The 16,974-nt window shown below is 37.2% G+C and overlaps 1 protein-coding gene across 2 annotated transcripts; it reads left to right on the top strand.

The window, feature by feature from the left end:
- Positions 1–1,060: 1,060 nt before the first annotated feature.
- On the top strand, positions 1,061–16,415 carry LOC132133023 (TBC1 domain family member 2B-like). 2 transcript variants are annotated; one of them, XM_059545679.1, is made up of 13 exons: positions 1,061–1,476; positions 3,625–3,769; positions 5,798–5,960; positions 6,382–6,554; positions 6,655–6,881; positions 8,594–8,986; positions 9,907–10,017; positions 10,214–10,410; positions 12,818–13,312; positions 13,419–13,536; positions 14,044–14,229; positions 14,463–14,584; positions 15,992–16,415. In XM_059545679.1, the coding sequence occupies exons 1-13, from the start codon at positions 1,138–1,140 to the stop codon at positions 16,185–16,187; spliced, it is 2,865 nt and encodes a 954-aa protein (XP_059401662.1). In that variant the 5' UTR covers positions 1,061–1,137; the 3' UTR covers positions 16,188–16,415. The 2 variants fall into 2 exon arrangements, with proteins under 2 accessions (XP_059401662.1, XP_059401661.1); XM_059545678.1 differs by having other exon boundaries at positions 1,062–1,476; positions 5,795–5,960.
- The last annotated feature ends 559 nt before the right edge of the window (positions 16,416–16,974 follow it).

Here is a 16,974-nt window from a genome sequence, read left to right as displayed (position 1 = left end):
GTGTGTACACACACACATACATATATGTGCACACAAACTGTATTACAAAAGCACATTTTACTGTGTGAACATTTTTGTGCATCATGCATGCATAACTTTGACTATAATTAACTAAAGCTAAAACCATAAATACAAATAAAAATGTTGCCAACTGCGCCAACACATAAGACACACGTCTTTGGTGTGAGAGACCCGGGTTCGAATCCACTGTGAGACACCAGTGTGTCCCAGAGCAAGACACTTAACCCCTAGTTGCTCCAGAGGCGTGCGACCTCTGACAAATATAGCAATTGTAAGTCACTTTGGATAAAAGCGTCAGCTAAATGAATAACTGTAAAAATACAATTAAACCAGCGTATCAATTGAATGTAATTAAAATATATGGACACATAAAAAAATCCACTATATTATGGTTTTTATAATAAATAAAAATGATTAAAAATGTATTTCAAAAATATGTTTCGACGTAAAATAATAAAACAAATAAAATGACAAAACACAACAGAATAACTCAAATGAAAACAAAAACAGAAAATATAAAGGTAACAACAAATATCGTATTTTTTATGAATTTAATTTAATGTATAGCCTATTGTAAATAAACGTATAGTGTATAGTCTATACACACACACACACACACACACACACACACACATAACATGTTTTTACTGGACAGTTGTGCAGTACATTTGCAGTAGCATTTATTTAATACATTTAAATATATACTTTTGTAATAATTTAAATATATAGCCTACATATAAATAAAATATTGGGTAACATGCAGGCAAAAAAACAGCACACAGCAGCAGGGTAAAACCATATTATGAAATATATGACTCTTTTGCCCCACCTAACGGTTATCTTGAGAGACAACATCAAATATGCTTGCGAATTATGCTTCATTATAAAGCAAAATATAATAACAGTGTCCGGCTTCACACTTCACTTTGTCAGAATGATGAAACATAAACTTTCGCTTGTAATCCGTTAAACCATGTGTTTCCATCATAACTACAGTCAAACCACATGTCCCATCATCCCCTGCGGTAGTAGCACGAGAATGGGAGTCACGTGACGTCATGCGGGTGGAAACTTCGTGTCCGCTGCTAGATAGAGGAGAAGAAAGTCCAGAGAAAGATGCATGAAGAGGATGACAGCGCTGCCAACCCCAGCAGGAGCTCCCGGATCCTGGCGACCAGGTCTTTCGATGTTTCCGACTGCGAGGGCTCGACGGAGCAGAGCGTCAAATTGTGCGGCTACCTGAACAAGCTGACAGGGAAAGGGCCCCTGAGAGGCTTCAAGACGCGCTGGTTTGTGTACGACCCCAGGAAATGTTACTTGTATTATTTTAAGACTCCTCAAGACGTCCTTCCACTGGGACACATTGAGATAGCGGATGCTTGTTTCAACTATGATGTGGAGGTGGAAGAGGGGCTCTTTGAGATCCACACCGAGGGGAAGGAGTTCCTGCTCAAGGTATGTTATTGATATTAAACATCTAACAAAAGCTAATAAAAATCAAATGCATGAGACCTATGTCCATATGAATATTAATTGCATTGAATAAATTGGCCTAGATTATTTTAATGCACTTTAATATTGTGATATTATTTAATATACGTGGTTACAGACCATCCTTATAATGTCAAAAGCTTATATATATATATATATATATACTTGAGTGTAAATTCATATTTTCCATTTTAGGTTAAATTATGCATGTGATTTTTGTTGACCATGCATGCATAATTTGATTTCTTTTTTGACTCTATAGTTAAAGCTAATATCATAATTACAAATAAAAATAAAATGAAAACAACGTATCAAATGAATGTAATTAAAATATATGGACATATTAAAAATATGTAAAAAAATAAATAAAAATGTTTTGACATGTTATAATGAAAAAAATAAAAAATGACAAAACAACAACATAACTAAAATGAAAAAAAAAAAACCAACAATATAAAGGTAACAACAAATATTGTATTTTTAATCCCTTTAATTTCATGTATACTATATATGAATGTGTAATGTAGCCTCAACATTAAAATAAAATTATGGATTCCAGATTTTGCTGCATTTATTTAAGGAAACATGTATTCAGAAGGGAAGGTTTCTTTACACAATGCACAATGGCTCAGTCATTCAGCTGTTGTCAGGATACAATATAACACACTGGACTCTTCAGTGCTCTGAACACCTTGCCTGAGAATGTAGAACTATAACACATGATTGTTTCTGTTTCTGTGCTGTCTTTGCAAGCTCTGCAGGTCCTTTCACTGGACACAGAAAGTAGTTAAGAAAGTAGTTAGATCTGAAACTGTTTAGTAATGTAACAAGATGTCGCTTTCTCAACATCAAGTTAAATTTCTAGAAAATGTATTTCACACTACTGTGGTTTCAGGCCCTCATGATGCTACAGTGTAGCTCTTTGGTATCAGGATCTAGGTTGAAGGGAATGTCTTCAAACAGATCTTCAGTGAGACGGCATTGGCGTGGTTCCCAGCATGCCTGTACTGACTGAAGATGAGCCCTGTACCCCTTGACTAAATGCGTTATGGGTTTTGCATTAAGGTTGCATAATGCATACCAAATGTAATTTAACATTGTGGGGTCAATTACATAATTTGTTTATTAATTTAGTCAAAACTGTATTAAAAATGCAATTCATGAGCGTATATATGTTCTTAATTCTCTGAATTCAAATTATTTACTTATTTTTATATTTTGCAGGAACATAGTCAACAATGACAGGGCTATATAACTTTCCTGACAAAAGTCTAATTAAAAGAGAGTAATTAAAAATTAATAACTGCTTTACTACTTTACTATAGTGCTAAATATATATATATATATATATATATATATATATATATATATATATATATATATATATATATATTCAGTTTCAGTCTCAGTCAAGTCAAGTGGTGCAACCAAATTCAATAAATAAATAATTAAATAATAAAATAAAATAAAATAATCAGAACATATATATGTGTGTGTGTGTGTGTGTGTGTGTTTATGATTATTTTTGTGTTTGTGGGTGGGTGTGTGTGTGTGTATAAATATTTATTTATGTAAATAAGGGAAAGTAAAAATATTATGTTCTCCAAAAATGGTATTTACACTGAAATGTTTTTTTGAAAATGATAATTAAGATATGTATGTACACATATATAGGTTACAGAAAAATCTGATTTTTTTCCGACGCATTAAGTATAAACTATTCTTGAAAATGTTTTCAAAGCCATGTGCATCCAAAATGAACACAAAGAGGACATTTTTACAAGTACACAAGGACTTTCTGTTTCAAACTAGATTTTTTAAAATCATTTTTCTTATTTCTTGATTGTGGACAGTCATTGACTGTTTATTAGTGTTAAACTGGCTGTTGTTTTTAAATGTATTTTGTTTCTCGTTCTCACAGTTAAAGAGAAGCTTCATCACTGAAGTGTAAACTGGAACTGAGAATGAAACCAGCGTGATGATTCTCAAAGGGGCCAGTCACATTCACACCTGACCCTGTTCCTCCCAAGACTGCTGTTATACCACAAAAACAATAGAGCAAAAATAGACCCTTGGTTTCACACTACTTTTCTTTTCCTTTTTTACGTGCAGGCGCCCAACAGGCAGGTGATGCATTACTGGCTGCAGCAGTTACAGCAGAAACGATGGGACTTTTGCAAAATGTCTGGCCACAGAGACAGCTGGTGCTCCTCCACCCCGCTTTTTCCACATACAGGCCTGGTGGCTAAAGATGCAGGTGAGATACATGGAGAAGTCAGCAGACTGTGACATACACTCAGTGCACTGAAAGAGAGAACGATAATAATCAGTTGTTGGTCATGGCCTCTCTCTCTCTCTCTCTCTCTCTCTCTCTCTCTCTCTCTCTCGCGCGAATGTTTTATTGTCAACCTATAGTTTGTTTGCTGTCTTTCACGCAAGATGAGTCAAATATCATAAATGTGCATGATTGCTCAGCCATGTGTCACCATTTTACATAGTTTCCTGTTTTTAGAAAGCATATGAGTAAATATAAAGTAGAATGTTATTTGTATCTCTAAATATGTACTGTTCTGGATATTATATTGTTGTGAAAGCAGCCAACGAACAGATCTTAGTAATGGTTCGAGTTTTTTTCATAAAGGATCTTCAAACCCCCAGACAGTTCTGTGGTTTCTGCTGTATGTGAATAGCTGTAGCATTTCGGATTATTTTTTAGAAGTTGAAAAGGCAGAACCAAAACAAAAAGCCAGTGTGCTTCTTCCTTATTACTGGCACTTAGCGATTCGTTTTTTTTTTTTTTTCATTAACATAAAACAAATGCACCTGTGAGCCTTTAGTCATTTCATTCAGCACAACATAGTTGTTACTGACCTTTGTATTGATAACCGTAGTACAGTAAAGCAAAATTATTGGAAAGTGTCTTGTCACATTAACGTTTGTCCCATTTAGTGGTAGTACAGCTATATTTAAAACTGTAAATGCTTTACGCTTGCAAAAATGTAGATATTAGTCAGCAACATTATTACTACTCCCAGAATCAGAGAGTAATCTATGTAGTGGTTTCTGATACTTCCTTACTATATTTTCATTGTATGAAGATTATAGCTCAGCATGTAAACAGACTGATTTACTGGGGAGTAATTAACTCAGAAATCTAAATTTGCTGAAAAGTTACTCACCTTCAGGTCACCAAAGATGTAGATGAGTTTGTTTCTTCGTTCAAAAACAGATTTGGTGAAATTTAGCATTAAAGCACTTGCTCGCCGATGGATCCTCTGCAGTGAATGGGTGCCGTCAGAATGAGAGTTGATAAAAACAAGTAATTCACCCAACTCCAGTCCATCGGTTAACATCTTGTGAAGTGAAAAGCTGCATGTTTGTCATAAACAAATGTATCATTAAGGGGTTTTAACTTAAACATCACTTTTTGGCCAAACTACGAGTCCGTAATTCATAACAATGCTTCCTCCGTGTCCATTCTCTCTTGTCCTCTCGCATCAAAATCCACTTACATATTTGTTTAAAACCGACGATATATATTCATACTCAAATTAATACACATATATGCAGCAAAATAATAACATGGTTGACCATTTTAGAGTTTACTTGCAACTACAAGGTGTTTATTAGAAAGTGAATTTAGTTTCTATAAATATCTGCTTTACTGTGATCAGTTCTTTAATTTAATAAATCACAGTAACAGGGTGGATCATGTAAGATTGTCCATGAATACAAAAACACATGGATTAACAACTGTATTAAAAAAAGAGAAGACATTTGTCTTTGCAGAGTTCACTTCCTAAAAAGACGATGATGCAATTTTGACAAGGCCAAGCAATTGTAGTTTAATTAAATAAGGGGGGTTGAATGATAACACGGTTGTATAACCTGGGGAACACCTGTGATTTATTTAAAAAAAAATGCATTATGTAAATCTAATGTAATATACAGAAAAAATACAAATCATCATTTTACATTTCTTTTCATTTCTTTTAATCAGACACATACACTACATACAGGATTTATTCATGCAACTAACTGTCAACCCTATTACCACTGTTAGTTGGAAACACCCATCAAGAAATATTAAATGTTGATGAAAGAAATATTGTTCTAATTCGAAAAGTCGGCTATTTATGAATGAAATAATTATTTGTACATATGTTAATGAGGGATACAAAAGACCTTTTGTACAATGAAATTACGTGTTTCTCTGCAGTGCAGACATATCTTAGATTGATGAAAAGTAACTGTAACTCAAACTGTGACTGTGTTGTTTTAGAAGCAGTGGTCTATGAGAAGCCCAACGAGAGCATGGAAAGTGTTCGGAGTGACTTTGCTGTGGAGATGGACAATGATGGGCTGGTCGGTCCTCAGTCGGCGCGTAACCCTGTGGCACAACCCAGCGCAGCTCTCAACTCCCTCCGACACTGGGGCTCTGAGATCAGGTAGGATCCTGGGAGAATCACAATAGGATGACCGCTATTGAGCATCGTTTTTTTTTAAGGGTTTAATTGGACTGTATTTAATTGAAATTCTGCATGTAGAGCAAGAATTATGAATTTTATATACAGTATATATAAGAACAACTGTAATTATGTAAATAATAATGATTAATCGCGATTAATCGCATCCAAAATAAACGTTTTTGTTTACATGATATTTGTGTGTTTATTGTGTATATTTATTATGTGTATATATAAATACTCATACATACAGCATATACTAAAAGAATATTTACATATTATTATTTATTATTTAATATATAAACGTAACATATTTTTCTCAAATATACATGCCCGTGTGTGTGTATTTATATACATAATAAATATACACCGTAAACACATATATTATGTAACCGTCTATCAGAAATAGCATGTCTCACCTGCGAGCCAGCCGAGGAGTAGAAAACAGACGCAGTGTGTTTCACACAGCCAGCAGTGAGGACTGGGAGATCGTCGATCCTCCAACCAAAGACACAACCGAGCACAAACCCCCACCTGACAGCCAGCGCCGGGAAAGCCCATCTCAGGTTCAACGATGTAAGATAATCGTTCAATCATTTTAATGACACACAAGTGATTCAGTTAAACAGAATGCCTTTGAAACTGTGTCTGTCTTGTCACTCTTGACTGTCCATAGACTCCATTGGCTCAGCATTCACGTTTGACTTCCGCAACCCCTCCAGAATGAAACGGCCCTTTCACATGGGCTCTGGGAAACCCAACCGCAGCGCAGAGAGCTCGCCGGTTGAATGTAACGGGACCAAGACCTCCGAACTGCAGCTCCGCTTTCAGAGCCAGCAGGAGGAGATCAGTCGCCTGCAGGAGCAAGAGAACCAGCTCAGAGAAGAGCTCACCAGTCAGAAGGTACGATATGAATAAAGCTATCAAGTCTCTTAAGTTTCATCCTTGATGGCCATGAACTGTATTTTATTTCTTTGGTGTGTTTAAGCAAGCTGGTGTTAGTGTAAAATTTGAATTTGCAATCTTGTATTTGTAATCTAGAATTTGCTTGAGGGATGGGAGCCTTTAAATGTGTATCTACAATCATTTTTTCATTATGTTGTACCATGCTGACATACAGTAGTCTTACTGCAAAGGCAGGCTGCAGTTCGAAACAGTTATAGGAATTTCATAGCTGTTTGCTTATAGTTCCTCATTCCTTGTAACACTTATTCATGGGGATTTCCCATGTGAAAAGTTAATAATCAGACAGTAACTGATTATTCTACACATCCTCACATACTTGCACAGACTTTTCTTATATCCACGTTCAGGCTTTGGTGCAGTAAGCCATTTTTTTTACATCAGCCATATATTTCTGTGTGCTTTTCTATAAAGGTGTCAGCACATCTTAAGCAATGGCCTTGAGAACCACAAAATGGGTACTGTTGTTGTTCTTTCCCTTTAAAGTTCCCCTTTGGCCCCTGGTTGTGCTTTTAACACATTAACAGCTCTTAATAATGATTCTGTTTAACATATAGAAACAATACAGTGTTTATTCATTATTACAACATTATTGATAATATTTTATTAACATGTTTTCTTTGCGATTTGCATATTCCCCAAAATTTGCTCAATACCTCACTAAATTAGGTGTGATGAGAATGATTCATTAATGGCTGAAAATAATGTTTCATTTTATTAAAACATGCTGAGAAACTTACTTACTAAAACTTTCATTTAAAAACATGCTGAGGAAAGTATCTATCAAAAATGAAAACTAAAACTTGATCCAGAGCCAACAAATTGCAATGGGTCTTTCTTTGTACCTGCATTTCAGTTCCTTGTCTTAGTTCAGGTTGCATCATTGCAGACTTTTGAAACTGTTTAAATGTATTTTTGCAAGGTAAACTGAATGTTTGTACAGAAAAATGATGAACTGTATTTGATCTCCAGGTTTCTTTTTTTATATCAGTTTGGTGATAATTCACCAGTCCATGAAGATCAATGACATTTGATAGCTGAAGAATATCAAAACCTTTCTCCAAAATATTGATCTGATTAGGTATTACAGTACATAATACAATACCAGGCAATTCTAGGGTCAGAACGTAACACAAATTACTTCATCCCGGACAAGCCCCTGACTTATTTTTACCCCAGTTAAGAGTGCTAAGTGTTCTGAGTTCCCTTGATATTTATTGTGCCAAGCTGAAGTAAAAAATAAAATAAAATGAGTAATTTAGTCAACATCATGAAAAGACAAGTGTCAGCTGACTAAGGTATACATTTTTGCAACCAGTTCTAGTGCAGGGGTAACCAACCCTGCTTCTGGAGGGCTACGTTTCTGTGGACTTCAGTTCCAATTCTGCTTCATTACCCCTGCCTATTATTTAAGTAATTCAGAACACATTGATTAGTTGGTCCTGGTAAACTCTATAGGATAGTAAGATAGTAGGCGTTCAGTAGAAGATTTGGCTACCACTGCAAACTTTGACCTCAGGACTGTAAAGACTAATCAGTGACTATGAAGGATCCCCATTTTGCTTGATAAGTTGGTGTTTTTGAGTACTTTATCTAAGTAATTGATTGATCGCTGAGGTCTGCTGATCTCACACAGTATTCTCTTCTACCAGGAGTTGGTTCATCTTCTCCAACAAGCACTACGTAGCTCCCAATGTGATTGGCGTTCCACAGTGTCTCCTGTGAACATGGGGCCTGACAGTCAGGACCAAGCTGAGAATGAGGTGGACAAAGCCCTGGCAGAGAGGGACACCCAGATCAAAGACCTCTGTGGACACATGGAGAAGCTAGCCTTGGAGAAGGAGAGTCTCCAACAGGAGTTGAAGAGTTTAAAGATCAAAGTTGGGGAGATAAATGAACAGCTGGGCATGCTCATGGAGACCATTCAGGCCAAGGATGAAGTCATCATGAAACTTTCCCAGCAGAGTGGTAATGAAGGAACCCAGTCGGCTGAATGCAACTCACCTAGTGCAACTAGGGAACAGCAAGAGTTGGACAACCTGAAGGTAGCACAAGAACATACTAATATATGTACTTTCTAATCACTATATCTGAATATGTATATAAATGTGTGAATGGGTGCTCAGTGAGAGCTAAGGGTGAAATGCATCTGACATAGTCAAGAGTTGCATGTAAGACTAAGGGGCCGTTTACAAGACAAAGTTTTCAGCAAGAAACGGGAAACTTTTTATTCGTTTTGCCTGTTCGTTTACATGACAATGGCGTTTTGGGGACTGAAAACGCATATTTTCAAGTTGCATGTTTTTGAAAACGCCACTGTTATCGTTTCCATGCAAACACCTAATACGCCAATCTTTGAAAAAGATGACGTTTTGCGCGTGCATAGTACGTGTTAGGTATGTAGACATGATTTTAAAGACAAGCGCGAACAAACATGCACAACAGTGGTGGAGAACATGGTACTGTTGTTGCTGCTCAAGAGTTTGCTAACGCTTCTTCAACAAAGTGTGGATTTACTTCAAAATTACAACCAACAGCGGAGACGCATCGTATACAACATATAATTGTCACTTTCCTACGGGTACTGTTTACTAACAAGGTGACAGCGCCAACTACTGGCCTGGCATACGTAATACGGTGTTTTTGGCTATTTTGCGGATACGCAAATATTTTAGAAAACGTTGTGTATTTATTTGTGAAATTTTTTTTAAACGCAAGGGAAATACTTTTCCGTTTTTGACTGCATCATTGTCGTGTAAACGTAGCCTAAGTCATGTTAGAAGTCCTTGATGTTGAGTCCAAGACAAGTCTTGAGTCTTTTTTCACAAAACCAATTAAATTCTCATATCCTTATGCAGTAGGTTTCTGTTTATTGCATGTTAGATTAAAAAACACTTCAAGACTGTTTTGTGCATTATTTTTGGTGTCTAACGTACAACCTTTTGGCTTTTTTACACTTTTCCAGGACAGCCTTCAGGGCTACAAATCCCAAAATAACTTCTTAAACAAAGAAATTCTGGAGTTGACGGTCTTAAGAAGAAATGCTGAATCCAGAGAAAAAGCACTAGAGGCGAAGGTCTGTGACTTTAGCTACTCACTGCACACAAACCACCCTGGATGTTGTGTTTGCAGATTCTTTCTTATGTGTCATGTTAACATTTCCTTTTCCCTAGCATTCCAAACGTTGCAAGCTTGCCTGTGCATGTTTGGATAGCTGAGGAATCATTTCTGTTCTTCACATGTTCTTTCTTCCTTCGTTGTGTGTTCTACAGTGCACCAGTTTGGAAGCCAAGCTGTGTCAGGTGGAGAGTAAGTACCTGGTTTTACTACAGGAAGTGAAGACTCCCGTTTGCTCCTCCTCTGAGCAGACCCGTAGCGGAGAGGTCATTAGCCGCTTACTAGAAGATGCACTACAGGTGGAGAGCACAGACCAGCAGGAACACCCTATCCTCAAACCCAACGCTGTCAGGTATCATGTCACAAAAAATAGTATTTCCCTAGCTTTTTTTATGTACAGATACTCCTCCCTAGTTAGGTCACTTATGTGTATTCGGTTGCAAAAATACTTATACAAAAGTTGACATGGCAATAGGGCCTTTCGCAACGCTTTAGTTTCAGAACTTAATGTACAGTATTAAAGTTCAGGGACGATTTTGCGCGAAATATTTCCCAGTACCATTTAAAGGGTTGCATTTGCACCGACAGTGTGTACTAGGATGTGATGTAAGCCGGTCGACAGCGATGTCATTTGTGCGCGGCGTTCAACAACGTTAACAAAGAAGAATAACATTAACAACAGAAGGATGGAGGACGCTGTGATCAGAGCTGTGTTTTTATTGTGTCTTGCGGGTTTCACAATAATGGACATGGACTGTTGACGTATACGTAAAGCCGTTGAAAGAATGGAAAGGTCAACTGGCAGTGCTACATTTGCTACAAGTGCCTGCACTTCAGCGTCCGTATATTTATCGCTGTTCATCATACTTGCGAAATAAGTTGACACAATGTTTACAGTATGTTTACACAGCATTTTAAATCATGGCAGGTGAGGGCGTTTTGCCGTCTGGCCAATCAAGTGTTTACTTATGTCACGGATAGTACCGGTTGTGCTGGTTAGACCCTGCTCTGGAGTAGGAGCTAATCTGGTTCTCGAAAAATGCAGTCTGGTACTAAATTCCCACTCAGTTCCAGCGGTGCGAAAACACCCAAAAGTGGGTAGTTCCACAATTAGTTCTGGTACTATGAAAAGGCTCCTGTGGTGCGAAAGGCCCTAATGAATATATAGCCTCTTAAAGCTTTCTGTTACCAAAACAAAGAGAAGAACTAGCTCACCACTCAATATGAATTTTCTTTTGAGTTTACTTTCAGTTTTGTTTAGCCTCCCTTTCTAAAGATACCTTCTTCAAACATGTTTGATCTTGTTAGCATTCTTCAAATGCTACTTGTTATAGGACCAGGATGTTTTCCTGGTTCTGCAAAACATGTCATGTTCTTCTTTAGTGGAACCATGTTTGGTTTCCATTAGTTGTTTTAACAACAACCCAACTAGTTGTTTATTACTTAGGCTGAATCAACTAATTGATAAAATCGATTATTATCGATAATGAGAATCATCAACAATGATTCTTAATATCGATTATTCGGGTCTGCCCACAGTGCACGTACAACTGCAGCTGAAACATGATAATTCTTTATTTTAAGCTTCAAGCTGATCCATTAGCGTAATGGCTTGTCTTTCAGGTGCCTCGGCACAAAACACTTTGTTAACGGTCATATCCTTATCTGTAAATGCCACAAATTCATGCAAACCTTTCCATTTTTGCATAAAGGCCCTCCCAAACAGTCCACGTTTAGTTAAAATATTTACTGACACAGTGCCAGTGCGGCGGGTGCGTGCGTTAAACAGACAGAACACAGAGAGGAGAGGGAGAAGATATTCAGCGCAAAAACATTTATTGTGCTGAAATATCTGTTGTAGAACATTTATATTTAGGTTTAAAAGTCAACATTCAGTGCGAGTAGCTTATGAGAGTACAAACTGTGAAGAGACCGCAGCGTATAATTGTCTGAATGTAAATATCAGATGCTTTTACAGGATGAAGAAATGACAGTAAGAGGAGACTGAATTGTGATCAAAGTGCATGCAAATTTATGGAAAGTTTTTAACCAATTTTGTAAGGTTTGTGCCACTGCTGCTCTTAACTAACAGTATTGGTAAATACCAAAATATTTTTTTTTGCTTTCTGTATTGGTTTGACATCCAATATGCATAAGCTTTTTAGTAACAGTAGTAAGCTATTTTTAATGGTATAATATAATTATTGCTGTTATCTGTGGAAGGCAGAAAAAATGTGTCAAGTGCTTTATAGTATTTTTTTTATTCAGATACCCAATTAGTCTAAAAGTACATAAACAATGCCAGCAAGCAAGCTGTTATCAAAGATGAAGGAGGCCATTTTTTTATGTGAATTAATACTATTTAGTTGTTTCAGTTTGTTATTTGTACAAAAATTACAATAACATTTTTAGATTTTTTTTTTTTAGATTCCTAAAATATTTGTTTTTTCTTATGAGAGGTGGTGTAATAAATTAAGCATTGTATGTTTTCCAAGCATTCAGTTGGCACATTTGTTTTAAAGACATTGGGCAGAATGTGGAATAGTGTGTTTTTATCAGTAAAATTAAAATAAAGAAAATAGGGGTTTAATCCGATTAATCGGTTAATCGAAAAATAATCGGTCAACTAATCGGTTATCAAAATAATCATTAGTTGCAGCCCTAATTATTACTGTTAAATTTTGCTTTATACTTTGAAGATTGTCTTTTGTTACAAATAAACCAAATAACCCAGTGATGCTGTTTGCTTTCTCATGTAGTGAGTATGACATTTATGGCTTCAAAACTGTCCCGGAGGAAGAGGATGAGGAGGAAAAGCTTGAAGCCAAAAAGAGAGCACTAGACCTGAAGTCCCTCTCCCTGACAGACCAGGAGACCTCAGTCAGGGTGAAGTGGGACAACTACATGGCCATCACCATGAACAGAGAGATGGTTCGTTCGCCAGAACTTAAGGCACTGATGCGAAGTGGGGTTCCCCATAACCACCGTTCCAAGGTGTGGAGCTGGTGCGTGAACTTCCATGTGAAGAAGATGCGTGAAGATGTGTCAAAAGACTATTACCAGAACCTTCTGTCCACGGCAAATGAAAAACCAAACCCAGCCTGTAAGCAGATAGAGCTGGATCTTCTCCGGACGTTTCCTAACAACAAGCACTATGCCTCTCCTGACTCGGATGGCATCCAGAAACTCAGGAATGTGCTGGTGGCTTTCTCCTGGAGGAATCCAGTTATCGGCTACTGCCAAGGCCTCAACAGGTAGCAAACGATTCCATCAGCTCTAGTGTGGGGTGTTTTTGTTTCTTCATGTCTGAAATGACATCTACATCTTAAAATATATGGATCTGAAATCTGATTGTTTCAGGCTGGCAGCTATCGCTCTTCTGTATTTGGAGCAAGAGGACGCTTTCTGGTGTCTTGTGGCCATTGTTGAGGTTTTCATGCCACATGACTATTACACTAAAACACTGCTAGGCTCACAGGTACTGTTTCAAGATCTGTTTTTCACAGATAAGAAAAGCCCCCCAAAAACTCTGGCAATCGGAGCACGGGGCTTTGTGAATGTCTTTGTTTGCTGGATATGACTCACTAGCAGCAGGCTAACAGCACATCTCTTTTCTGTTCTGTCATCTGTCACAATGAGCTCCTTCCCATCGACAAGACATTATTAACATGCTTGTTGAACTAACTTTACCACAGTTTGGCCTCATGCAACTTTCCTTTGTTTAGTTTCCAGTTACTAACTACATGTTCATATGCAGGGTAACTAGCAAAGTGATTTTTAATTGAAACCACATTATTGGCACGCTGCTAGTTATGGCTTTTCATTGCTGACATGTGACTGCAGCAGGCTTTTTGCCAGACCTGCCAATGGAGACTAATATATACTGGCCCATAAATAAGTCCATGAAATGGTGTTCTGGTATTTTCTATCACAAAATTTGCTTTGTCTGTCAATTGTTTTTGACTGTATCTTGTTTTCGATGTAGGTAGATCAGCGTGTTTTGAAGGACCTGATGTACGAGAAGTTACCCAGGCTTCATGCTCATTTTGAGCTTTATAAGGTGGACACCTCTCTCATCACCTTCAACTGGTTCCTGGTTGTGTTTGTGGACAGCGTGGTCAGTGACATCCTCTTCAAGATCTGGGACGCTTTTCTCTATGAGGGACCCAAGGTATGGAGAGTTGTGTAGACATGGTCCTTCAACATAGAATTGTTGTCTAAGTAATAGTTTATTTAACAAAGACACAGATGACTTGAAAGATTTACTGACAAATCTAAAATGAGCATTGCAAATCCTCAGACACTTAGATAATACTTTATTACTCACCTTCTTATTATTCATTTCCACAATGAGTCATAATTATGAGTCTAGTTGTGTGCTGATGTCTCTTTTTGCCTCGGCAGATAATTTTCAGATTTGCTCTTGCCCTCTTCAAATACAAAGAAGAGGAATTTCTAAAGCTTCAGGATCCCATGACCATTTTCAAGTACCTTCGGTACTTCACACGTACAATCTTGGATGCAAGGTTTGTGCTTCTGCTGTAAGGCAGCGGTCCCCAACCTTTCTAGCGCCAAGGACCGGTTTAATGTCAGACTATTTTCACGGACCGGGCTTTAAGGTGTGACGGAAAAATACAACAAAATAAAATGATGCGATTGGCATAAAAACTGTGGTATATTGCAAATATAGTAATAACATGAATCCACTGTGTATTCGTATGCAACTTTATTAGCAGCGTCCTCATAACATCACGCCAACAACATAGCATGAATAACATCCTCTCTGCCCCTAACGCTCACTGACTCTGTGACGTTTAAACATGCCTGAAAAATATAAGATACCACAAAAATCCACCGCTCCCGGCTCTACTGGTTCAATCAGTGCAGGGCTGTGCCACAGTGTTGTTTTGTGTCGAAAATGTAAAAAATATATATAATGAGCAAGTACATCATGAATCCATTTTCCAAACCGTGTTTTTGTCTTTTCCTTAATCACTACGTTACCCTTATAATAAGTGTTTATATTAGGACTATTTTAGTCTGGTTGGGGTCGGCAACGCTGCAGAGTAGCGCAGTACCTGCGTGACTCGCCATAGATGTAAACAGAGAGAAGTAGCTCCGGCTACAATGTTCTTCCGCCAGACGCGAGCGCCAAAAGTTACAGACTGCAGCTTTAATGTAAGTTATTTATTCTTTCTTGTGCGGCCCAGTACTAAATGACGCACGGACCGGTACCGGTCCGCAGCCCGGGGGTTGGGGACCACTGCTTTAAGGGACCGCAATAAATGATCATGAAACACTTTCAGAAACGTTTTAAAATTTGTATTTTGACTTTGAGAAAATATGACAATTTATAGTGGCTACATTTTATTTCTTTATTTATAATTTAATATTTTATTAATAATAATAATAATGAATAATCAAATAATATTCTGTTATTAGTATTTTATATTATATATATTTATTATATTCTCTTTTTTAAAATATTTTGTAATTTCAGTTTGATTTATCAGCGGTGGGAATACAACTTGATACACATCAGCTGCTTTACTAATAATATAATTAAATCATTTACTGGTGTAAATCATTACACCAGTAATATCTAATTTTATTGTATAATTAAAAAAATTAAAATGATGCATTTAGCAGACCCTTTTATCCAAAGCGACTTACAGTGCATGCAGGCCAACATTTTTTACCTAACGTGTGTTCCGGGGGAATCGAACCCACAAACTTGTGCTGCTAACGCAATGCTCTACCACTGAGCCATAGGAACACTGTATTATATTATATATCATACAGTATATATTACTATCACCATATTATACATATTATGTTTATTTTTTTTACATTTGGGAGCCTTTTTGAAGGAATATTGTCTATTATTTTGCTGTATAGTTATTTCTTTATATGTGATCTTGTGTTTCTCACAGGAAGTTGATGAGCTTGGCCTTTGTGGACATGAACCCGTTCCCACTGAGGCAGATCCAGAACCGTCGCACGTTCCACCTGGAGAAGGTCCGTCTGGAGCTCACCGAGCTGGAAGCCATCCGTCAGACTTTCCTGCGGGAGAGAGACAATACCCTGGACGGCCGCACACTCATCAGTGACGACGAGGAGGACAGCTGAGCCACGGCCAATAAGGGACCAGACCTGAAAAGCTGATTAGCCAATCACATCGTGCCTTATACTTTTCAATGTATTTCACTCAACAAATTGTGACTTCGAGAGACCAAACACCAGTATTTCTTTTGATGACTCAAAATGGACGCCTTTTTCATTGTTTTGTCCAGTGTTTCATCCATTTGTACATTGACCGAAATCAGTATTAAAGTAACTAAAGTAATTTGCATTTAAGTATTAATGACTGTGCTGTGGATTGGACAAGTGACAAAATTCTGATACACTTACATTATGCTGGACATATTGGGATGTACAATCCTGAACACCAACAGTTTTTTTTTCTTTATGCCTTACTTATTAAAACTTAATTTGTTTACGTACTCTTAGTAATCATATCAGTACTTGTATTTTATTGTAAGAATCAAATTCAAGTGCAGTCTTTCTAAACCTTCAGTACTTTTACTAACCTTCGATCTAACCACAAGTACTTCCTGTCTGCTCAGGACATGATTAGCAAACCCTGCCATATCATGTGATTTTTCACGTTTCACAAGCATCAGTTCTTGTGTGCTTAGGCTCTAGAAGCAAAATGCACAATTGGTGTCTGTTGAGGTGTCTCAATGGTCCCTTTATTGTTTAAATTCAGGCGTATCCTTTGTTTTCTGAACTTTTTCTCTTCCATTTTAAATATGATACAGTGTAAAATCACACAGTGGTCCCTGAAGCTGCTCAAAATGAAAATAATAATGTGGAAAATATGAGTTTTTTTTGTTTTTGTCAAGGGATTCAAGAA

This window comes from Carassius carassius, chromosome 50, assembly GCF_963082965.1.
Source record: "Carassius carassius chromosome 50, fCarCar2.1, whole genome shotgun sequence".
NCBI classification, from domain to species: Eukaryota; Metazoa; Chordata; class Actinopteri; order Cypriniformes; family Cyprinidae; genus Carassius; species Carassius carassius.
This window is presented reverse-complemented; position numbering and strand designations above follow the sequence as displayed.